The sequence below is a fragment of the Pagrus pagrus genome, assembly GCF_965226575.1.
Source record: "Pagrus pagrus genome assembly, chromosome: 3".
Lineage (NCBI taxonomy): Eukaryota > Metazoa > Chordata > Actinopteri > Spariformes > Sparidae > Pagrus > Pagrus pagrus.
The window spans coordinates 25,843,505-25,869,298 of record NC_140187.1 but is presented as its reverse complement, the minus strand read 5'-3'; the positions used below and the strand labels follow the sequence as shown (position 1 = coordinate 25,869,298).

At 43.8% G+C, this 25,794-nt stretch overlaps 1 protein-coding gene across 4 annotated transcripts in view; it reads right to left on the bottom strand.

Moving 5' to 3' along the window:
* Positions 1-24,884, bottom strand: part of tafa1b (TAFA chemokine like family member 1b) — a 121,342-nt gene extending 96,458 nt beyond the window's left edge. For all 4 annotated transcript variants that reach the window (XR_014622328.1, XR_014622329.1, XM_084349390.1 and 1 more), the window contains exons 1-2: positions 24,230-24,884; positions 21,942-22,078 (exon numbers count right to left, since the gene is read on the bottom strand). Coding sequence is in view for 2 of the 4 variants with exons in the window: in XM_084349390.1 (XP_084205516.1) it covers positions 21,942-22,065 (124 nt within the window). In the remaining 2 variants the exon portion in view is untranslated. The remainder of the gene's footprint in view (positions 1-21,941; positions 22,079-24,229) is intronic.
* Between the last annotated feature and the right edge of the window lie 910 nt (positions 24,885-25,794).

Below are 25,794 nucleotides of genomic sequence, written 5' to 3'. Positions count from 1 at the left end.
CACATTTGGCACCGACATACCTCCTCAGTGATCCGATCACATGTGGACAGCTATGAGTACAGGTGTGAACACCTCCTAGACGCATTGAGGACACATTTGAGATCAGATCACTCAGAACACACTCGGAGGTGGTCTGAGACGCAAGTGACCACATTCATTTGTCATTCAGTGTGTCCTGGGCCACACTGAGGGACGGCCTCCTCAGCTGACATCCTCCGAGAAACAAGAAGAAGCTAGAACAACAATCATTGTTTGATTACCACGATGTTCACTGAATTTAAAATGACATGCTTGGGCTCTCCTAACGTGCCAATGGTAGCAGCAGACGTTTGTCTCACCTTACCATTGAACTAGTGACGGCAATATCCCCAGACTCCCTTACACATCGTGTGATTTTAAGAGTTAAAAACGAGAACTTTATGAACTTTATGAAATGCTGTCTACATCAAATTCTTAATTATTCAGGACTACTTGTAAATTCGGCATTCACTTTCACATTTTCCAATAATAGTGAAAATGTTTTCTAAATAGTAAAACAGCATCCTTGCTGAGCGTATGTGTTGACAGGTGGTCCGGTCAGGATTTTGCTGCATGTTGTACGACAACAGCAGTAGCAGCGGCAGGACTGTGTGCGCTCCCAGATTGTTAGGGGTGTTTTCAACCATGGAAAAGGCCTGATGAATCATTCTGGTGCAGATGGGTTCATTCTCTCCCACTCTCCTTTCCGTTTAAAACACAGAGAGGGAAGTAAAAGAGATAAAGTGAGACAGCCCGCCACCTGTGTTGCTCTGCTTTCCAAATTGAACTAAGTAATCAATTGTAGCGAAACAAGTCATATGGGTGGTAATTTGACAGCTGGAGAGAGAGCAGACAAACCAAGCTGAGAAACAAAACAGAAAAATGCGGGGGCAAAGGAGCTGACAGTGTGCTGCAATCAAATTTCTAAAGTTGTTGATATAATGCACCTTTTCAGGAGAACCCTGCACGTTTACAATACAATCCTTTAGTTTGTATGATCCTCATACACACACACACATGAATACACACCGTTCACAAACAGGATCAAAGGCGTGATGGAGTTGAACAGAGTGCCCGGTAAGCGTGGCTGCCCCTGGGTAAAAGACTGACAATTTAGCACTGTTGTTATTGTTGCTGCCGCTGTTGAGCTCTGTGAGCTGTGTGATCATGTTCAAATGCAGGGAAATGGAGGGAGCAAATGGATTTTAGGAAGGAAGGATAGCTCTCACGTCTCCAACACACCGCTCACAGCTGAACTGGTGGCCAGCGAGCATCGCTCTGCGACAGATGCTCGTTGCTATTGAAACATGCCATCTGTAATTTTAGTTGCAGGTGCGTGTACGCTGGAAATGTGTGCAGTGACATCCAGCCACTCAACTTCTCAACTGAAGGCAGCGCATGCAGATGTAGTTGCCAGTAGCTCTTTCAAATTTTGCTGCCGTTTTAACTGCAAATTTTCCACTTTAATGATGAAACAAGTATTACCTATTACAGAAATACATTTATCAGCATCGGAGAAGAAAGCTGCCCACGGCATCTTGCGACCATCCAATCCAATCTGCCAGACCGACCCAGGGAGGGGAGGGGAGAGATCCAGAATGGGAGCCATGCTAATCCATCTAGGATTTAAGGCTGCGCCCGGCTAATGTCCGGTCGCAGGAAAATGAAATGGAAAAATGGGACTCAATATGAGAGACTGATGCCCACATCTTTACAGAGACCTGTCTCCACAACAACATCATGGATCAAGCTGTTGTACTAGACAGGTGGACCGTATTCGGAGCCGACAGACTGCAGGACTACAGCGTGCTAAAGAAGGTGGACTGTGTTTACATCATTGATGCTCGATGCTCACTCGCAGTCAAACTGGGCGGACAGTGTTTTTGAAGACGTTGAACTTTAAATGTGAAGATGCCGACCACATTATAATCACTGTTTACATACACCCAGATGCAAATTCAAATGTTTTTATGTATATATGTACAGTATGTAAATAACTGCATATGTTTTGTGTGAAGTGAGAGCTTCTGCGCGGCAGCAGTTATTCCTCCTGGGGTCCAAACAGTTTACATGGCGACAAGACAACAACACAAATTAACACTAGAATCACACATCGTAATGTCCGTCAACTGCAAACGAAAACAACGACAATTGACACAATTAAAGTAACACTGTGATTGCAGTGGAAAGTGTGACAGTATTTTGAGGCGCTTAAAAAAATGAATTTGGGAAAAGAATTGAAGCTAATTGATTTTGTTCCGTTTAATTTTTTTTTTGCTCAGTGTGAATTCTGAGAGAAGGTGAGAATCCAGGGTGAATGTTTGCCAATAATTCCCCGAGCTGTCTGGAACTCTCTTCACAAAATCTACATTCAACCATGTATACAAAACTTTTAAGTTTGTACATGTAAACAGTTAATTCTGCAGCCCTAACCCTTTATGCTGTGCTCAACACTATGTGCCATATGCTCCCACTCTATTCCTGTTTAGTCCATCCACTCCTCGAGTTAAGATCCTAGAGAGACAATTTGTGCAGTCCATTAAGGGCTGATGAATTGGATTTAGACCAGCAGACTGGTGTGAACGGAGGGTCCAGGCATGCAAACTGTCAGCCCCCACTCCCCTCACGCCTTTACAGCTCGGTGAATAGCTTGGCTCGGTGTTGGCGCATGTCTCAAGCACACGTACAGTAACTCATTAACGTGGTCCAGGGCTCACGGCTGTATTCACAACAGAAGCACAATAGAAAATTGGCTGTCTATCAGTTGGCATCTATTCTATGCTGTACACAAGGCTGTGCAGGGAGAGCGTTGTTCTTTAACGAGACGAAAAGACACTTTAATCTCATCAATGTGGGACTGAATGATGGGGTCTCAAGGAAACATGTCCCCACACGTCAAAACGTGTTGTGACGCTAATATGATCATGTACATCGAGTGAATGGCTTTTAATGCAAGCTCAGGAATGAGGAAGAGCTCAGCACTGTGCTGCCTTTTGAAATGCATGTTTTGAGTTTTAACATAGCAGGTGATGCGCATGAAAGATATTGCGAGGGAAAAAAATGAGCGCCTGCTTCGATTTCATATTTTTTTCTGTTTCTGTTTTGAGCCCTGAGTCAGGTCAACAAACCTTGTTTACAAAGTTGTGGCCATGACATGATGAGTAGAAAATGCTGAAAAAGTGGATGTTGCTGCATAGAAAGCTTCACATTCTAAAACGCGAACGTTTCACACACATCTGGCAGCGCAGGAGATTTCTTTAATCATCGATTCACTTCATCATTTCATCTTATGAGACATTTGTGTGAAATTGTGTCACAATAAGTGTACAAATCCTTGTGTAATTCTTGAGTTTGAGATGTCACAGTGACCTTTGACCTTGGACCATTAAAATTGAGTCCTCCTGGACGTTTGTGCCAAATTTGAAGAAATTCCCTCAAGGCGTTCCTTAGATATGATGTTCACAACAATGGGACTGATGGACCTCCCACCAGGGCTGTCACCAGCACGGAGGCATAAACATGGCGGAAAAATAATACTTCAACGTCAGCCCCTGAAGAGTGGTTAACCACAAAGACCACACATCAACACATTGTGACACGCTCATGAGTCGACGTCGAGACTGTGGATTTATTAAAACCACAGAAATGAATCCAAATTATGTGGTGGTAATTTATTAATAAGGGCAGGTTCTTGATGTTAAAATTCAGATGAGAAATTTATGACACCCTTATAAAAAAGTAGATCTTAATGAATTGGACATGCATGATGAATGCAGAGTAAATTTCCCCGTGGCTCTTAATACAGCGGTCCAGTCTGTCCTTCACTTGAACAGGGTGAACAGTAGTTACTCATACAAATTCTGGGAGCGTCTGATGCTGCTGTCGTTGTTGGTGTTGTAAAGTACAGAAGCCACTGGAAACACTGCCAACACTTCCTGAGGTTTTCTGAACAGTCTGATGAATAAGCATTAATTACAACCAGGCAAAATGAATTCCCATTTTAATCAGTTTTCATAAATATTTCTAGTCAGGGCCATTGGAAATATTTCCTGTCAGCATCACCCATCTTTTAGTCACGACTTTTACAAACTGTGAAAATTGCTGAATGCAGTGCCGTTTAAATCAACAGGACCAACAATTGCATATAACAAAAATGAGCATGTTTAGCAACATTCCTCTTGCATGAATGAAGACTAGTGGACATGCAAGTGTTAATACATAATAGTATATTATAATAATAATAATAATAGTCGATAAAATGTCAAATAATTGTAATAAATGCTCGACAGAGTCAAAGAAGAGATGTAGTTAATTAGCATCTTTTGTCCCACCAACAGTGCAAAACCCAAAGATTCTTCATTTACTATCATAAATGACAAAGAACAGCAGAAATTCCTCCATTTACAAAACTTGAACCAGCTAATGTAATGAGATTTTTGCTTGGAAAAAATGACTGAAATGAGGAATCAGTAAGCGATAATCAATGAATCGACTGGTCGCTGCAGCTGTAGTGTGCACACGCTGGGAATAATGTTAATATGTGGAAAAATGGGGGCAGAACTAAGGAATATTGCGCATAAACGTATCTCACCCTATTAGATAAGCCAATCGCTGTTAAGGCGAGTCAAATGGTGAGTTTGATACTGTCAACCCTTCTGTGCGTTTGATGCAATCACCCAGAAAGTGTCTGTAGCACTCTACCAGAGGCATTAAATATTAATTTCTCCACTTAGGATCCCTGATTCAGAGAGAATGTAGAAACCACAGGGCACTTAATGGGATACTTATCACACTTTCTCTGATAGGCCCAATGCTTATCTTGCTATTTAATACTGTACTTGAAATCACGCTGCATAGCTTTTCAACAACACCGGGCGAAATCTGCTGTGTGTTTGGAAGTTCAAACATGTGTTTGTACATTTTTTGTATTTTCCTGTCTTCATTCAAGTACGTGGAGGGTGCAAAGTGTGCGAGGTTGTGTGTGTGTATGAGCATCTGTGTGTGGTTTAGTGCCTAACAGAAGTCAGATTTTTTTACAGTGGCCTGTTAAATGCCCAATATCCAAACTTGGCCCCGCAGAGCTGTCAGCCACACGGCGAGCATAGGCCTAATATCGCACATGGACCAGGGATTAGTTTCTGTCTGTTGCTCAGGGTGAAATGTGTAATCTCGTATCTGAAAAGTGGGAGGGAGAGGATGGGGAAGGAGGAGGGGATTCTTGCCATTAATGTCTAACCTTTTAAAAATGGATTTGCGAGTGTGGCGAGATAAGGGCCAAGTGTGATCCTGAAAATGTCTCCGCCCCGTGACAAGTGGGGGAGACAATCACTGGTTTCATAGGAGAAATTAAGCGCTGTAAGCTTAAGATGACGCCTTTCATCTAATATCAAATGTGTGTATGAGGAAAATTTGCACTCCGTGGACTAAGCATATGATCTGTGTTGGACTATATAAAGCATTTTTTTTAAAATGAAGCACAAAGCTATTCCATTAAAATGTAAAACCTTTTCGAGCAGCTGAATACCATCCGTGTAACAAAATGTTCTCTTTAAATCTGTTTATCAATCATAGCAATAGGTTGGAGCTCATCATGAGTTCCCCGTTGTATAACACACAGTACTACATTCCCTCATTTAAAGGATAAGCCTGGTTTAAATCTTTTTATTATTGTAGAAATATCCCATAAAAAGACCAGGATAGTGTGCATTGTCTGTACAGCCACAGTCTGATAGAGCCCATGCCACCACGCCATACAATTCCATTATCATCTAAGAACTATAAAGAACAATAAAAGGCCATAATGTTGAATCTATTTCAACTCAAAACCATGTTTTTGAGCATGCTCAGTAACATCTGGCTGACACAAAAACACAAATGCAGTCATAGAGATGTTTCCCCATACATTAAAATCGGCCATAAAATCCTTGTGATGATCATCCAGTCTAAAAGAACGCCTATTTCATCCTCTGTTAGTACTTTGTAGCCATGATTAGCGCGGTGACGCCGTGGAAGGCAATGACAGTTGGTCAGTCCACCATTTTGGTCCAAACTGAAATATTTTATATTGGATATATTGCCACAAGATACAGACATTCATGATCTCCAGAGGATGTAATCTACCGACTGAAGTGATCCTTTGACTTTACATCTTGGTTATAGGTGAAGAAATTGCTGCAAACATATAAGTTGTCCTTAGGATTACTTAGGGCGTCACTGAGCTTCATCATAAGGTCCAAATTTAAAGTTTTACATTACTTCATTTTATGACCAAATATCTGTAAATACTAAATTCTAATTAGCAAATATTAGCAAGCTAACATGCTATACGACGATGAAGAAGACGTCTGTATGTTAGCGTCTCATATTGAGCATGTTAGCATTCTGATGTTAGCTCCACCAAAGAGTAGGATCAGAGAGCTGCTGGTTAGGCTGAAGCCCAGACATATTCAACCCGTGGGCCAAATGCAGCCCCTTAATGACTTCATCCCGGCCCTTTGATCATTTTAGTGGGCTAATTATTCCATTTATTTGTTATCCTCAGCACAAAAATATTATTTTTATTTCAACAGTATATAACACTGCCATTGGTGGCACCTCTGAAGTGTGGACAGACAGGCATGTCTATATGCAAACACTGATGAACATTGTAAGGTCGGCGACAGTCCTGCTAACGATCTGACACACCAGCCAACAGATCAGTGGAGCAGTAGGGCCAAAGAAGATAGGCTTTAACAAAGGTTAAAGTTTTCACCCCTTATCAGACTGGAGGTATGACCTGCTCATAAAGACCCAGTTACAGCCTCTCTTAGGTGCTCTTGGCCCACCATTACAGCATCTCCCTGATCAAATGGAGGCCATCTGTCTGGCCGGGCTTCAGCGACAGCACCGCAGTGAGCTGGTTGGCTGACTCAGGCAGACACATCCTATCGGGTTCTCTTGCATACACATACGCTCATTCTCAGGAAAACACAGATGCTCACAAACAGGTGAATCCAGCCAGACATGCAAATGTCCGAGGAAAACTGTTGCGAGATGGCAACTAACATCTTGCTGGGAAAGAGATATAACGGGTAAACAATGATCGATGGCAGTCTAGTCTTTGGACAGGGGAAGTGAGATTGATCGGCCAAATTTCCTCTGTGTTCAAACACATTGCTTCCTCCTCCAACTGGCAGCCATGTTTGAATAGGATCCACAGAAACATGAATCTAATTGTCTTCACTCTCGTGTTCAGCCACAAAGCATAGGCACAAGCACTCTGCCTGGATAACAATACGAGGTTTGGCAAGATTAGATCATCATTGCCATATGGTTCTTATATGTTTTACACTATTACTCATTTTCAACCAACAATTTCTCTAGTGTTGATTTCATCTTTTACAATCACAGTACAGCAGTCACATCCCTCCTTTAAGACTACATAATCCCCTGTTCCTTGTGAAAAGGAATATGAGGCTGTCTCATCGCTGCTGTCCCACGTGTAAGACACCTATTACGAGTGCCCTTGCGGAGAGAGAGAGCCTCGATTCCTAGAGGGGGCTTACGAGATCTGTACTCGCTCCTCATCCAATTCACCTCAGGGAGAGATGGCATGTTTGCGAGAGCCTGTAAGACCTTACGAGGTGCTCGTATTCACCTTCCAATATCACCAATACTACTAACATTAGCACACCGCACCCCTGGCTAGAGAGCGACAAAGAGGGCCCCTCGTCTCCAGCGCTGGTGTTGGATAACATCTGTTAGGCACAACTGAGGGGCTTTCATCTCCTCAGGCCGCAGAAAATCTCCCCTCATTGATTCACAGCTGAAGTGGTACTCAAGTTAATTCCAGACGTCTTCATCCTATTCTGGCGGTGGCAGGTGAGACGTTTATCGCAGAAACTGTTGACTTTCTGATCTGAGAGGATGTTCTCATCGGTAGGGAACACTGATACAATCAGATGTCTTGCCCGATAGGGTCGTGTGTCACATACTCACAGTATGAGACAGTATGACAAACCTGATGTGTTGTGTGAGCATTAAATCATGTAAACCTATTCCAGTAGTGACCCAAAATAACATTATAAACCTGACAATTTGCTAAATGTGTCTCCTTTAATGATAAACTGTTTAAAAAATGTGTTGAATAATGGCCTGGCCATTTTTTTTTTGTTTCTTTTTTCGGAAATTGAAGGCACGGAGGCATCAAATTATCTTTATTTGAGAAGTGAGAAGGACCATATATATAAACAAATGATAGATCATCAAAATAACTGTTGGTTAATTTTCTGTCGATCTACCAATTGGTTAACAGACTACTCGTTTCAGCCTAACTATTGCCAGTTTTGCCCAAACCTCAACCCTCATACCACAGTCCAAGTGGTGTTTGCCACATTTTTTTTATTTTCATATCATTTTATGCATCTACTGACCTAACTGTACCAGAAATGATTTCATTTTTACCATGAACTACTTGGCCCCACCCACTGCAGCAGTTACTCCCCAACCCTGACCCTTACTCCCCAACAGAATTGTCAAGTAACAAAACAACAGGACAGAATACAGATAAATTAGCAGGTGAAGTCAGACCAGCTCAAAACTAATACTGACTGTTGACTTCTTTCTTTGGTTACTGCATTACACTGAGCTTTCGGTCTCTCATAGGACGACATGGTCTCCACAAGCAATAACCCTTCACAAACATGCTGCCATAAACTTTATTCCCACATCCCCTTATCTTTATTTGAGGCATCTTTGAGAGCCGGCGCAGCGGTTAATTTCAAGATTGATTTGACATTGTAAAGTTTGTCCTGTAAAAGCAATTTAAGATAAGTAAATGAAAATAATGACACAGCATTAGATAAAAATACTGCACTGTGATATAAACTTGACACAAACAGGAGTAAATGGGATGTAACTGTGAATGACAGTATATTGTGAACTGCGAGCTGTATGACATATCTAACACTTACTCATCAAAAGGCTGAGGTACAATCTAACAGACACTTCCAGGCTGTAAATGCGATAACACTATTGCACCTCAGAAGGTGCTTGAGTGGAACTTTCTCTTTTTGCACATCTCAGCCCAAGACGTTGAGGGATGTGATGCGCACAAGGTTACATGCACACACACACTCTCTCACTCACACACACACACCTCTATAACAAGTCACAACGTCAGAGCAAAGAGCAAGCTGTCAGAAACAGACATTCAGTGGGTCAAACTCATATTTCCAGCCTCTAATGAACCTTGTTCAGAGATTTCCGTCTTCTTCACTGCTCTGCCCTCCCTCCTCCTCCTCACAAGTGCACTCCTTTACCCTCTGGTCTATACCTCCAACTGCAGCACACCAGTGGAACAAATAGTCACAGCTCTGCTGAATATGTACCCCTTTAAGCCTGCCCCAGCTGCAGCTGTGGGTGACATTTCTCATTTGCTGAAGAGCCGAGAAAAAAAAAAAAGTGCTGCCGCCTGCCCTCTCATGTGAATCATCCAAAACTGTAATAACATCACTACAGCAACATGCTGCAGCTCAGAGACCCCAGTCTGATTTGATGGCCCTGACAGGATGCGCACAGCTCCTCCATATTCCAACAACTCCTGCTGCAGCCATGTTTCATTTTAAGGTGATGCGTCATCTTTTAAAGGGAGTCCTGAGCACGCTAACAGCATGTGTGAGTGTATCCATCCCACAATCAGACAGAAGATAAAGGTGTGGAAGTATGACTTAAGTGACTAAAATAGTGAATGAATAACACTGGTGACTGTGACTAATGGGGAGACAGAGCCAGCTTCTTCTCTTTCTCCCAGCTGGCTGCCTGACATGTACTCCGTAACAAAAAGCGAGAAAAAAGTGCAGCATCCGAGCTACACTCCACCGAATGTCTCACAAAACATTTTCTGTATTTTATTCATGCTTAAATCAAAGACTTACGCTTTGATTGCACCTAAGAGAAGAGGGGGAGTCGTGTCGAGACGTGAGTGCAGCTCCACGCGAGGCTTGCACTCAGCGAAAAAATAAGGGGAAGAGGTGGAATGTGATACTAAAAGCTAATATACAGTAAGTGAGCCAGAGGTACTACTTCTCTCTTCAGCGAAACATCACACTGTTACTGTGCTTCTTTGCATCTGCTGAGAGCGAAACTAAAGCCCTTGATCCTGACGAGAGCAGAGTACATTGGCTCGGCTCTGAGCAGACTTTTCATTACATGCTTACACCAAGTCACACATTTGCATGAACGTAGTGAATGAGGGAAAAAACTTGTCAGGAAAGAGAAGAAAAAAGCAGCATTTAAGTTGTTTAAGGAAATCATTTTCACTGGATGAAATCGTAAAAATAGCAGCGTTTTCAGATTAAACATGAATGCCCACTACATCGAGTGTCCTTTGCTGCGGTATGGACGACGTACATTAACCTGCACAGTTTGCTTTTGGGCCTCCTGTTTGGCAAAGACATGCTACTGCAGCTCCACCCCCCTCTGTGGATGCAAGGGATGAAGTCGTTTTGCACCCTGACTCAGCCTGAATGTCCTACAAATGAAAAGCGCAGCGGCAAGATTATAAAAACTGATGTTTTTGTTTGTCTTTCACGGAGGCGCTTAAGCTCACGGGCCTTGATGCGGATTCAACTCCACAAGGACGGAGAGAGAAAAAAAAGCATATTATGATAAAAGATGAGGTGAGGGATCCAGTTGCACATCAGTACAGTTCCAGCGCTCTTTATTTAGCATGCATGTGTGCCTCGCAGTTTGTGCCTGGGAGACGAGCGAAACCCACGAGGACGAGGAAAAGATGTTGTGATCAAAGACGGCATGCGGAAAGGTATTCAGTTCTATCAGCTCGGTTCCAATAACACTCTTATTTCGTACACATGTTCGGCGTCCTCATACTTTCGTTGAAGCCTTCAGGGAGAAGGTTGAATGAGTTCCTTGGAGCAGGCATTAATACTCAACTCACAAAACTTACAGAAAGCAGGTCAAAAGGTCTTTTTGTTGGAAAAGCTCAGTAGCTCCTACCACTTAAACCTCTGGGACGTGAGATGAGGAAGGGAAAATCCTACACAGCATGCCTGGCTGCCTGAGGTTTGAAATAATATTTCCTTGCAAATACACACTGCCAGCTTTGCTCAGTTTCCCAAGATAATTGAAGTTAAATGTGTCTTTTTTGGCAAATCCACAGAGGGAACTGACGTACAAAGGAGTTTGTGAGTAAGAGAATAAGATTGGGATAAGACCCGAGGCAGATGAGCTGCGCAGCTAATAGGCAGACGAGGTGTCCGGAGAACGTCTGAGATAAAGAGCATAAAAGTGAGGAGAGAGACGGCGTGCGAGAGAGAAAGCTCCTCTGGGTCATTAGGCTACAGACAGACACACGCAGGTGCCACCTCATCCTTCATTCTCTCACTCTCCTGGCCAACAGGCGCCGGGCGGGAAGGCATGAGGGCATTGAGCCATGTTCAGTGAACCTGACATGTGCTGGAGATACTGTGGCAAATGAAGATACATTGCAGGGCCAGTGGATACTAATTGTCCCCCTACATTTTCAACAGTCCGTCACCGTTCTCGCTGTGTACAGTACAAGTGACTGGCACATTTAATACAAGATACACAATAGTGTGGATACAGCAAGATATTCTGTCTATTTATTCACATATTTGCTCGTGTCCACCTCGTGTGTAGCAGTGATGAACAGTCAACTGTGACATCTCAACCTGAGTTCCATTATTAGACGTCTGCTGTCAGATAAAGCTGTGATAAGACAATACGGTGCTGCCTCGGCACAGCAGCCGCATAGATACATCCAGACACATCAGACAAGACAAATAGACCTCAGCTAATGCTGACGGAGCACCGCGGGTGGAAAATTTAGACAGACTTTCAATCATTCGTATGACAAGTGCGGACATATTCAAGCAAGAGGATTCCTGTTTCCATAATTCCAAAGCCCATAATCAATTTTTGTCCCCTGTCAGGGCTTGAATGAAAGATTCACTGGACCGAACTGAGAAAGCAAGTCACCTTGGCAACAAATTGAATATATGCATCTCGGATTTCATGTTGTTAGGAGTGTGAAAACAATTCTGAGATGCAGAAGGTGCAAAGATGAAGTGGCATTTGTGTATTTTGTGAGTGAGGTGTGTACACACTTCGAAGGTTAACGAGACGGGAGGAAAAAAGTCATGAACTTTAAACCTGCGTTTGCAGTGAGAAATGAGCTGTAAACACAACGCTGACATAATATAACCTTTGAAGTTAATATTAACTTGTTAGCAAACAGTTTCCCCGGTGTTTCTCACACATATAGTTTGCTTGGGCAGGTACATTAACACCCCCCTCCACAAGTACACAGCTGTTCTGTGGGAAACACTAGTTACATCCCACAGATATGAAGCAACGATGGCATTTATTCATGTCTGTATCCACCTAATGAATGAAAGTCTGATACTCTCTCCTTGCAGTTCTCATTATCATTTCATTTCATTATTGATTATCCTGCAGTATATTTGGGCAATTAATTGATTAATTGTTTAGTCTATAACATTTTAATAAAATGCTCATCACAATTTCCCAAAGTGACATCTCCAAATCACTACATTAGTCCAACCAACAGTCCAAAACCCAAAGACTCTTCATTCATTATCACAGGCGACAAAGAAATGCAGCAAAACTTTATATTTAGGAAGCTGGGACCAGCAAATGGTTGACATTTTTGCTTGAATAAAGACTATCGATTGTCAAAAGAGTCGGCAATGAATTTTCTTCCAATCGACTAATCGCTGCAGCTCTAATGTCAGTGAACAAGGAATCCATCAGTCCTGAGGTACAGTAAAAGCTGAAATTAAGTATCAATGGTTCTGTTTCTATTTCAACAAAAGTGAAGCCAGAGGAGACAAAAACAGGGATAAAATATCCACTTACTCTTGGCCCTCTATAACCAGGTACGTGGCAGAGACAATAGGTGTCACCATGTTATCGTTGGATTCTAGTAGCTGTCTGTTCACAGAGATTGATGCTCAAAATCATCTATTTTATACATCTCACTAAAGTGGTCTCCAAAATTGATTGCAAGAAGAAAATTGCGGTGAAACAATCTAGAAAGTAAATTAGTAGTATGGTTAAGTCAACCTAATTTGACTGCCACTGGGTAAATGAGTTGCTGGGGCAAAGTGAGTCCTCTGCAAACAAAACACTCAATGACTAACATTTGTCCCCCGCAGTGGCTCTAAATGATGCCGCGAAGCAGCTCGGCTGCATCACAATTACCTGGCAGTGTGTCTCTGTGCTCCATTAACATAAGCAGGCTATTTCACTTCAGCAAGACGCTACTAAAGGGCTTAAGGGGCCTAGAGGTGATGGCAGAGCTGCATAAGATATTGTATGAATAAAGATGGTAATGATCTATGATACAGTAACTTCCTGCCGCTCTGTTTAGTATACATAATATGGATGTGCTGCTGCAAGGGCCTGGGAAGAATAAAACCTGACAGAAAACGCATAGAGGACTATTTAAAATAGACAGCTGGAAATAGACTTACTGTGAGACACAGGCGTGAATCCCAAGGTGTTGCCTGACAGGGTTATTTGAGCATGCTTTGCATTGTGTGAGTGGTTTGTCTATCTTTATATACTTCCATTTATTGAAAATAATTGGGGGAATGTGCCACCTGTGTTAAATAGCACCTGTATATTCTGTCTGAGACAATCATTTGACATCAGAGAAGAACAGGATCTAATATACGCCCATCTAATCTCAGGCAAGGCGGGGTAGAATACACCAGAGTACATGCAGTTAAAGGCTTGAAATGAGAAAGACCGCTGAGCAAATAAATACTAATGACACGGCAATATTGCCACAGGTGAGTCAGAATCTGTTTGCAGACACCAAATATGAAACTGACTCATAAGTAGCTGTTACTGGAACTCAGGAAACACGCTCACATTTAGCTGCAAATGTATCACTAACACTGGGAAATGAGTAGGTACAGTAGGGGGTGGGGGACATTTGTACTGTAGAAGACTAATAACATCCTAATTGACTGTTCTCCAAACCTAAGCAGGACGGGCCTGTCAAGCTATAACGCTTCCACATAAGGAAGTGGTGTCATGAGCTACACCCTCTATCTTAAGAGTGTAGAAAGCCTTTACATAACCATAAACACAAGAACAAACGTATAAGGAGTGGATTAAACCGCTAACCAGTTTAATACCTACAGTAGTAACCTTACAAGGTTGTGTCTCCGTAAGCTATCTTATATTTTGTGGGGATACAAGTAACGTTAGGAAAATACAGGTTTAAGACAGGAACATGTACTGTGAGGGAGCTAAAATGCTAATATTGGAGAAACAACAGCATATTTGACAGCCCTTTATAAGGTTCTTGTTTTAAAACAAATAATCTAGGGAAAAAGCTGTGTCTGCATTAGCTTGCTTGCTAGCTAGCTATAGCTAATTAAATGAAACAGCTGATCATTTCAAAGAACAAAATCCAAAGTAGCCAGCTAGAAAAATAAATCCTGCTGTTGTTTACTTTTGTGTGAGAGCAATGAGCTATTGTTTAAAAAATGACTACAAATTCTGTCACTGTTATAGACGGGGGGCGAACCCCATTCCGAAGGTCCGCCATTCCGACTGGGTTATGGTTAGGGTTAGGGTTTCAGGTTCAGGTTCGGCATTCCGAAACATGAAAGTGAACGTTCAGAATGGCGGCCCTTCGGAATGGCGACCTGTCACCGTTATAGACCATATTCACACGGTGGCCATTTTCCTCTGATATCATCTGAAGGGTTGGCAGCTCAAGTGCCGTACTGCTGTGCTCCAGGTTTCAAGTCCTGTAAGTGTAGAATCATTTCACCTCCTCCTGGTTGATCAGCAACTGGAAAGATGGTGGATTGTGAAAATCTGGAGGGACATCAGGTCTTAAATTGATAACCTGTTGGCTAATGTTAGCATTTTTACCTAACATTAGTGCCTTATTAGGCTACAGTACATCCAGTGCCTTTCACTTCCATGTTTAAGTTAATGTATTAAAGATGTGCATTGAAATTTTCAGATTAATTCATGCTTTTCTTATGGTGTCACACTAAAGCAGTAATGTTAGCTAGGAAGCGGTTGATTGCTAACATTAGCTGTTGTCTAAAGGAAGCAAACAGATATCAATTATGTTGTTTCACCTTGAAATATGGCCTGATGTCCCACCAGATGATCACTACCACCACAGTAGCTAATCATTGAGGAAGAGCTACAATGATAACAACTTGCCAGATTCCCTACGTTTCTATGAATTGCAACGTGGAACACAGCAGTACGGCATTTGAGCTTCCCAACCTGAGTGTGATGTCAGAGGAAAATGGCCACTGTGTGAATATGGTCTATTGTGAAATGTTTATGAGCTGTGCGAGAACAGCTTGACAGTAAGAGCAGTGTATCAGCCAGGCTTGGCGAACAGTCAGTTAGCACGAGGTGAACCAAGAAAGAATACACAACTTCTGGTCTACTTTCTCAGATTAGACAAATCAGTGGAGCTCACCTCCAAGTGTATATCTGATTATGTGTGGAGGAAAAAGTCAAGAAATGGCACACAGTCCATAGAAAGTGCCAATTCAACCTCCACTCCTCCCTCCGCTCTCGCCAGCCATAAAACGCAGTGTAATAGGATTCCTAAGCTTTTCCAGTGACTGCTTCCACTATCACACAGACATTTAAGTGCACTAATCCATGACAAATTGTCTCATCTGATCCATGACAAATCGTCTGAGGGGCCGATAGAGACGAGGAGATGGAGGGGGGGAAAGGGTGGAGGGAGGGGGGGAGACAAGAGGATGGAGGGCTGGGGGGAAGAGGCCAGGCGCGGAGAGAGTGCCGCTCGGCACCTGAATGATCAGGCAGTTATTGCCTGGTTTTTAGAAAGGTTGCTTTCATTACCTCGAAGGGCATGCTGTGTGATAGAAAGTGCGATCACATAGCGCTGATGAGCTCTCTAAGCCCACAGTTTTCAAAGCAATTATAATCCCATGTGGAGGTACATTATAGGATTTAAGTTGCTCTGTTGGCAAAAGGCAGGATTTGTAGATGCCACGTTCAGAAAATAAATGTAAGAACGTTTGTGTTATAAATAATTTATTTTAATTAAGATAATCCTGAAGAGGTGATTTTACATGATATACACAGAAGTGAATATACAAAACATGCCTACCTCAACCACTAAAAAAGCTATTTGGCACCCTTGGACAGCAATTACTTGGTTGAGTTTGTGTTTCTGTGTGTGTATATACATATTTATACTTTATATCACTGCCTGAGCTATTGCTGCCAGCCAGATCAGACAATTTATTTCCCTCCACTTATATGACTCAGGCGTCATCCATTCTAGTGACTGTACTTTAATTGAATTTTCTTTCACCATCAATTCTCCCTCTAATTAGTCTCCACGGTTTAATGGGGATGTAAATAAAGCTGATTTAATGGCAAAACAAAAACACAGAGGGCCTATATGGAAAGCTGTTCCCTGTATGTATACGGATGGATCTGCCTTTCATAAAAGCTCTTACACCTCCACAGAAGAAGAAGCGAAGCAGCAAGATTAGCACTTTGAAGATGACTGTGTGGGGGAAAGAAAAAAAAAAAGGTGCGTGTTCGCGTCTGTGTTTCCAGGGCTAGCGCTGAGTTATTGCAATGAGGAGTCTGACAACTATGGAAATGAGTTCCAAGTTGAAAACGGTGTGTGCATTCGGTTTGTGAACCAGCGAAGCTAATTTCTGAACATTCCCAAACACTGCCTGAAAAAATCGTCAATCTTCTGAAGCAGCCATCCGTTCCGCAAAAAAAAAAAAAATCAATTCATAGCGTGTGTATGTATGTATGGCTTTTTAGACTTCTAGCCCATCCTCATTTAGCAAGAGACAGCTATCCTATATCAAGTTCAAGGTTTATTTCAAAACGCTGGCTCTTGTCAGATTTCCCTCCCCCCCCAGAAAACTCTGATCCTTAGATCTCAAGTTAAAAACCGGAGCTTCAACAGAAAACTTGAGCGCTACCTTGTTTTTGACAGGTTGTGTTCTTAAAGCCGGAGATGCATTTCTTAATTTAAGAACCGCATCCCTGCTTATGATCACATTGCCGCCCTTGTATGACCATGAGATGCATCTTGGCTTATCAAAGCAATTACATGTTTTCTTCCACCTCAAAGACTTCTCTACACTGAAGGAGCGTCATGGCACGATGAACAATGTGCTCATTAAAAAAGCCTTCCAATCATCTGTGATTACACTTTACAAGATGTCTCAAGTCAGCGGATGAAAACATAACAGCGGCACCACTGTCCGCCTTGTCAACTATATCATAGCCCATTTTGTGCAGGGCCGTGTAATATTTTTTACGGACATGCAAAATCAGCACGGCTGCCACTCACAGTTGAATCGCTTTCAGCCTTTGATTATTTTATTCTTTCAAATGAACAGTTGGTAACTTCATAATAAGGGGTTTAATAATATATGAAGTTCAGTTCTGTAATAGTGCAATATACGCAGTGGTGCCTTGTCACGATGGCTGACAGAAAAAAAGGTCAAACAAAACGTCAGCAGCAGACTGCTATCAAAGCCTAACAGGCTAGTGGAGTTAGTTTTACAGCTGCTTCTGGAACAGGACTCATGTTGTTCTATTAGATCTGGGACTCTCTTAAACTGCCCTGTCAGAGTCATAATAAAACAAAGCAGTAGCTTAAGTGTTGTTATATTCAGACTGCCCCTCTGGGTATCGATGCATTACATGAACTTGACAACTGTATATGCATACTTCAGCTGAACGAGGGGTAAATAAATACAGTTCCTGCTATGCGTAACTTAATGACAACGCACCGAGCAGACGACACATTAGGGGGCACTTTCATTTTCAGAAGACACCAAATCTATAGTAACTCCAGCCAGCAACACGCTGACAATGTGAATTGGTTACACTTTTACTGACTGGTGATGGACTCCAATACTATGCGCTGTCAAGAGTGGCCTGGTTTGTGCAGCAGCAGTCTTGGCAGCGAGCGCTCATGCTCGCTGTGTTGGCAGGTGGGGAGAGTGCGGAGCCGGCCGTGTGTGTGTGTGTGTCATGTCACATTCAGCTCATCTGTCAATGTAGTGGATTATTTCTTGAGAGACCAGAATTGGCTGCCCAGAATCAGGCCGCCATCAATCTTCAGCAGCCCTAGCAGGACGCAAGGGGGGGGGGGTGGGGCAGGAACGACTGGAGCAGAGGCTCATGGGAAAGAAAGCGGCGCCGCTTCCTGAGCAGGTGACGGTGCAGTCAGGTAACCCGTTACTGAATCTCCACCTCGGCGGTGACTATGCCGATTTGTCACGGAAACATTCAGAAAAAATAAATAAAACGCGATCTTGAAACTTTATCTCAGCAGTCACATCTGTTTTTTTGTGGTATGCACTGTCAGCTCAGTGTTGCAGATGGCAGATAAGCTGATTTCTCAAACATTGTTAGATGCTTCAACTGGCTGGAGGACTATATCTGTACCTAGCTCGACGTGACCTTCACTTCCCCTCCTCAGATACCCACACGGCCCCTCTTCTGCGTCTCCTTGTCTATGTGGGACGGTGAGTGAGTTTTTGTCCCACTCGGTCTCTCAGACAGTTTGCCAGGCTGCGCGCCAAGATCCACACAAATTTATTTCAGGACATGGCTCCTCACAAAATACCAAACCCCTATTTCACTTCGAGACTTGGCTTATCACTATCTAGAAGATGATACAGCGGCAAAGCATGCCGCATTACAAGATCTGTCTGTCATCAAGCAATATAAAGATAATTAATCAATCAATCCGAGATAAAACACGATTTCTATTAACCTGTTTATCAGCACAGACATTTTTGAATTCTGTATTCCTCATGCTTCATTAACGAAACCATTTTACAACTTAATTTTCTGTGCGGCGGACACTATATCGCACATCTTTTCATCATCCTTCAGAAATGCAAGCACATTATTAGATTACGGAAAAACAGCGTGGCATGAAAGCCGATGGATTTTTCAAGGCAAGACATCTCTTTTTTTGCTACGTCCTACATAGCCATGTCTATTTATATCTGAGGGCTCCGGCCTCAATGAAACCAGAGAGCTCCTCAAATTATAAAATCAATTCTAATTCAAATATTCATCATAGCATTTCAATTCAGAGGGAGCAGTTCTGGTTAGATCGGTTAACGCCACTCCACGGCTGAGTAAGATTGATGTCGGCTTAATCCTCTTAAAAAAAAACCTGATATACAGTAAACTGTACAGTTGCCGAGCAGCAGAAGAAGAAAAAAACTGAGGGAGATGTGTTCTGTTTGAGTGCCTAGTTGTGATAGAGTGTTATCCCTAGGAAGCTGCTGATTAGGATAGTAAAATATCACAACATATCCTCCGATTATGATTGTCAGATGCAATTATGACTGTCATCCATCACAGTTTGGATGATTTTAAAAGTTTTTCTGGAGAGCACTTGTGTAAAAAAATAACACCGTAACAGACCTCAGTGTGGATGCTGGTGTGTATTGTTGGGATCCACAGATGAGTGTGTTCATTGTGGGATTCCAACTGAACTCTGATCTTAACTCAGTCCCCCACAATCCTCCAGGTCAGCACACCTAGGTGTGAAGCCCTACAAGAGACCCAGCTGAGAGATATGATTGGTCAGGGTGTCTGACACCACCTGACCAGGTTAACAAAACTCCAGCTCCCTCTCTGTTCTCGCTCTTCCTTCCTGGTCTCTCACCGTGGCTGTGCTCTTCTCTCCTGGACTTCACAGCTGCTGAGAGCAGCCAGCTATCTGCTGTTTCCCTTCTTCAAGGGTCCTGCTCCTGAAGCGATCATATGTAAATTACATCTTGTTATTTCTTCTAATTAATAATACTATATGATAACTATTGATTATTAGTAATAGCCAAATTTAACCTAAATTCCCTTTAAATTAGATTCCGACTGATACGCAATTTTTGGGGCTGAAAATATCCAATATTGATACATTTTGCAGTGATCCCTCAGTTGTGGTCATCAAACACTTATGACAAAGATACACCATGGGGGCCATTTTACCGATTAACAATAAACTTGACACAAGGGACACACTGAAACTGTAAAGATCACTGGCAATTTATCCATTTTAAATCAAATCAAGCATGTTTTTCCGCAGTAACAAAAAGTTTTCATATCGGCTGATATCTGACAACAAATGGGCCAACAGTGATATATCTGATTGGCCAACATCGGTTGATAAATATCACCCTGCCCCAACAATACAGTAAACCATCTCTCTTGTGATTACCTCTCGGTGAGGTTGAGTGTCTCAGCCTGAATCAGTCTAATAACGTTAATGAAATGCGAGACTACGGAGAGATTAGATGAACAAAGTGTGTGTTTGTCATCCGCCTCTGCAGTTTAAGCCTGCATCCCCTCAGACCTGACGCGTCCTGAACACGGCTCCGGCATTCCCCAGAGGGCCCATGAAAATGCCACACCATTAATGGCCTCGGTGAGAAAACGGTGTGTAAATGTGCGAGCATGTACATGTCCGTCCCCTCCTCAATGTTGTATGCTGCAAAGTGTGTGAGTTGATCTGTCTGACAGGAAGCCTCTCAGAGAACTCTCAGCCATAACTATCCCTTGCCTGGATGACTCCTCTAGATCTGCGTCAGGGTGGTGTTGGAGTTGGGGGGGGCTCTTATTTTTTTTCCTTTTTTCCCCTTTGGGACTACTGCATTATTCAAGAGACACTTACTGAGCCTTGCACTTCCTTGTACATCTTTGGCACCAAGCTCGACTTGCCAACCAGTCAAAAAGAAAAAAAAAAGAAAAACAGAAAAACTGGAAGCCAGCTTTTAAAAATTCATCCCGAGCTCTCTGTCGCTCATCCCTCACCCTCTTGTTCCAATTAACGGGAGCGGGATTCTTTGAGAACTTTCTATCTATCATAGCTGGGATTTTCATGTGTCAGCTGTTCCCCAGTAAAAGTAAGCCAATTCTCCGACATGCTGCTTAAAGTCACCGATGTTCAACACAAGCATGGAGAATTCAATGCTGGAGTTTTTGCTTCAATTACTGCCTTTTTTTGCCTGGCAATGCAACGCACACACAAAGGGAGGCAGGCGGAAGATAGCATCAATGCTTAACAGCCGCTTGGCTTCTGGAGAGAGAGCCACACTCTGCATGAGGGTTCAGCTTGGGAGTCACACTCATTGTTAGAAGCTTAAAGAAAGTCTTCGCTTTGCTGTGGAAAACCATTGCCTTCCCCTGTTACACTCCCACATACACCATAAGCAACGCTGGTAAGCTTCTCCATAATCAGAGAATTAGATCCGCCTCGGCGTCTACCCTCCCCTTTTGCCCCTACGGTGCAGGAGGCATCGCGCTTAATTGCCAAACGTTTCCAGTGCAAAAGGGGGAAACATAATTGTCATTTCCATCTAAGCCACAGTGATCAAAGCTCCCTTGGCTACCCGCACAGTAATAGGGATTTTTGCCTACAGCTTGTCCTGCCAGCAAGATTCAGAGCGTTGTAGTCATGAATTCACACACAAATCATCTCCCTACCAGCTAGCTCGCAGTGTTTGAAGATGCTCTACGTCTGCAGCTCAGCCAGAGTCCAACAACACGTACAGTGTATATGTTTCGTCCATAAACAGGACAAAATGTAAAGGAAATAGACATGAGAGTGACTAAACCTAACCTGCAATTAGATGCATAATTATAAGTCTTCCCCTTTCCTCATCCTGTGTGACTGCGAGCATGGTGAATCATCATGTTACAGTACAGCGCTGTGACAAATCACTCTGACATACTGCAGCAGTCTCTCGCTGTTGCTTTCTGAACAGCCAAAGCCGAGAGCTCCTGCCCCCATTGAGAGGGCAACGTCTCGCTCTGTAACGCGGCGCTGCGAAGCCGAAGGCTGACAAGAGAGGTGCACGTACCCAGGGTGAGGATGTCGGTGCGGCCGGGCCGGGCCACATGGTGCTGCTGGATGGTCTGGTAGAGCGTGGCCTGGCACAATAGCAGGAAGCCGAGGCTAATCCACGCGGCCAGCAACCAGGACATGGTGAGGCCGGGTCTGCAGGGCGGCACACGGCGGGGGGGAGACAACAAACAGGGACAGATTTACAACACCAGAAGAGAGACACAAAGAAGCACATGTATCTGAAGTCTAAGACCAAGATGTCTGCTAGTACGATTAATTAAAAGGGTATGTGGGTTTTTTCTTATGCTTATACTAGGAATGAGAAGAAAACGAGGAGACCAAGAAACAAATGATCAAAAGCAACGTTAATCATGTCAGTATCTTTCTCCTCCAAGCCTGCCGTTACCTGCAAACACTACAATAAGTAATCTAACAAATCTCTTTGTCCGACTCTTACAATTGTATAGTGTCAACTCGTTAAAGCCTTGATGGTCTAAAAGTTTCAAATGAAACACTGCATTTCTAAGCATCAGCAGTCTTCGTGCAGATTTGTTCAGCGGCTGCCTAATGGCTGCTGAGGGCCAGCATATGGAGACACGCCTTAGCCCTCATTGAATAATGAGGCTCTCCTCCTTTCCAGGTGTTATTAGCGCTCCTCTCTTCTTCCCCATTCAGTGGAATATTTAAGAGCACCATCCCACCACCTCTAAACCAAACTGTGGCCTGTGTGTTCAGACTCCCTGCTGACTACATCCCATTGAACCAGACTGTTGATGTCAGATTGGGCAAGAGAGAGAAAAAAAAGAAGAAAGAAATATTACTTTTGAGAGGATTTCACTCAGTCAAATCACTCACTGTGTCTGCAGGCACTGACTGCATTTGTTTTACATTTTCCTCTGAGGTGGGGACTTTCTGAGGGAGTCTGCTGCTCTAATGTAACACTGTGGCTCTAATGGGGCTTTAATGTTTGATTCTGCCATATCTCAACACACAAGAGAATATAAAGCAGCCTCTGAGCCCCAGGGAGCCTCTTCTATATGAACTTCAAACCCAAGGAAATATCACATTTAAATAAGGAGTCTGACATGAATGTTTCACACGTCTGAACAAAGTGCCATGATGGCAGGCCTGATCCTGTCAGAAAAAAAGCACCAAAGCCACTGCTTGCTCTGCCGCTTCCAACTACCACTGTGTGTTCAGATGTGCGCGCGAGATTAAAGCCATTAGGGCTACTGAATGTTGCACGTGCGTCGCGCGCCCTCGCTGACATTGAGGCTGCTTAATATTCAGTGAAAATTAAGCATATAATTATGAACAGCGCGTTGTAAATCCCCACCCCTGCGCTAAATCCAACCTAATCCGCGGTTTTGGTGGAAATGTGAACTGGTCCCGTGGGTATGTTTCCCTCTTTTTTCTTAACCACACAGTATTTCTGTTCGCCGAGCTGGCTGCATATTCAAAAAGGGATCGTTGCGCTCGCGTGGTTAGCTGAATATTGCACAGAGACCCTGAGCTCATCCTGGCTGTCGGGAGCCAGTCTTGCCGAAAATAAAACGTGCTTCCTACCAGAGGTGGTGAAGACGCACGGCGAGACTTTTAAGTGAAACTACCGAGGAGCCTGGGAATCAATTTAAAGGAAGTTCAGAGGGAAAGGGAAGCAGGCAGATTGAATCAAACTCCTGCAGCCTCGCTCGTTCTCTTCTCACACAAATACCCTTCTTGTTTCCCCACGCGTAAAAGGGAGCACTTCACTCCTACTTTTGTTGGATCACGCAAAACGAGAGGCGACACCTCTTTTATGCGTAATTGGCAAGTCCAGCGTGAGAGCGCCAGCTGTAGTAAGTGCGGTCGAGGAACAGAAACGGCAGACACACCTGCAGGCGCATGATGCACCTGCGCGCAACGGTGATTTGAGATAATTACGCCCGTATGTTTCGTTCAGCGAAAAACATATGTGTCTGATTGACATGATACAGGCTCCTGAACCATCAGTTTAACAACCATCATGCACTTTATGTATTTAACCCTTCACGCTGCCCTCCATGTGTTGTTTTTACGCGAGGAATGCAACATACGTGCCCTGTTTAAACACGTATAAAACTTAAGTAACACGTTGCGCAAAGAGAATATTTGTACCATGAGTAACAGGACCTGTTTCCTCCCGCATATATCACTAACATCATCCTTTCCAACAAGCTGTATTTTGCGAGTATCCCAAGACGCACTTCCTCAGCCCTCACCACCCCACCCATCCCGTCCCCAAACACCAGAGGTGTTCCTCGAAAGTCCCACACCCTTACTTACCTGAGCAGTGTGTTCAGGAGGAAAGGAGCTCACTCAGAATCACAGCCTGCCTGCCTGCCCAGCAGACTCACTCCTCTGTCTTAAATCCATCCATACTTTGAAGCCAGGGATTCCCGCCTGAAATTCCAGCACCAGATAAGCGCAACACGCCACAAAAAAAGGGGGCTGAAATGCTCTTCTTCTTCTCCTTCTTCTTCTTCGTCAATATTCTCTCCTCTGGCCCCCCCGCTGCTGCTCAGCTCCTTATGAAATCCGTGGAAACAGTCACCAGGAGCAAAACACCCAGGTGTCTAAGTCACAAACTGGCCAGGATGGGAGGGATGGGAGGCTGATCATGTCACTGCTCCATCAGCCACATGCGAGCGAGATCTGTCGTCCCTCTCCTTCTTCCAGCCTCCGTCAGTATACTCCTATGTCTGTGATGACAGGGAGCTAATTTACACACACAGCCCCCCCCACCCCTCCGACTGGTCGTCTCCTCCTCACGCGCGCGGCGGAAGGCTCCAGTGGAATGACTGCTCTGTCTGCTCTTGGCTGCGTCCCTCCATTGAGAAGCTGTGCTGATAGTGTGAGCCTCAGTCCTCTCTCCAACGCACTAAGTAGAGAGTCTGTGTCAGAGAGAGAGGCAGAGCGGGTGTGTGAGTGAGTGAGCGTGCGTGCGTGAGCGAGAGTGCGTGTGTGCGCGTATTACAATGTAGCCCAGCTGGAAAGAGAGAGAGAGAGAGCTGTGAGAGAGTCAGATCACATGTCTTAAAGCAAGACTGCCCACTTCTGCATCAAGACTTCATCAGCAAATGAAGCATGTTCTGTGAACCCACCCCTCTATACATCCCATCCGCCACATCAGGCACGAGTGTAGCCTTCAGCTCACTTTCCTGTGTGCCACGTGTGTGTGTGTGTGTGTGTGTGTGTGTGTGTGTGTGTGACTTGCAGAGGGTGTGGAGGGGAGGATGACTGAATGTGCCTCTTTTTAGTCATCGCCTTCCAGCGTTTGAGGGGTGAAAGTGAAATATGCTCCGAGCGCGGCACTTTTAATAGAAGGCAGTGCCTCATCACAGCTCTGCAATCACCATATTATCCATAACGCGCCGGCTGTGCTCTCTCTACCTGTTTGAGAGGGGATTTGTTTTCACTGCCTGTTTCCCACCACTGAAACAAACTCAGCAGCGGCAGCGGCGGCAGCCCGCAAGAGCCTGTGAGCATTCTTCTGTCACTTGCTCTCACACTGAATCTGGCTCTGAAGGAAACACATCCATTGTCTTTTTCTGTGTGTGTGTGTGTGTGTGTGGGTGTGTGCATGCGTGCGTTCCCGCTGTGCCGGAGCCGTGCAGGCAGGTGAAAAAGCGACCGGTCTTGTTTGTGTGGAGTGTGTTTTCCTCCAGCACATTTCCTTCCATATGGAGTAGCTCCCCTTTAACTCATTATACTGTTAAACAGAGATTTACAGTATATGCCAATCCCACGCACCTGCCACGGCTGACTCACTCACAGTCTGACATTTCACAGAGAATGAACCCGGTGCTGCTCACAACAATACACAGCTGAGGGGCTAAATAAGCTGGCAG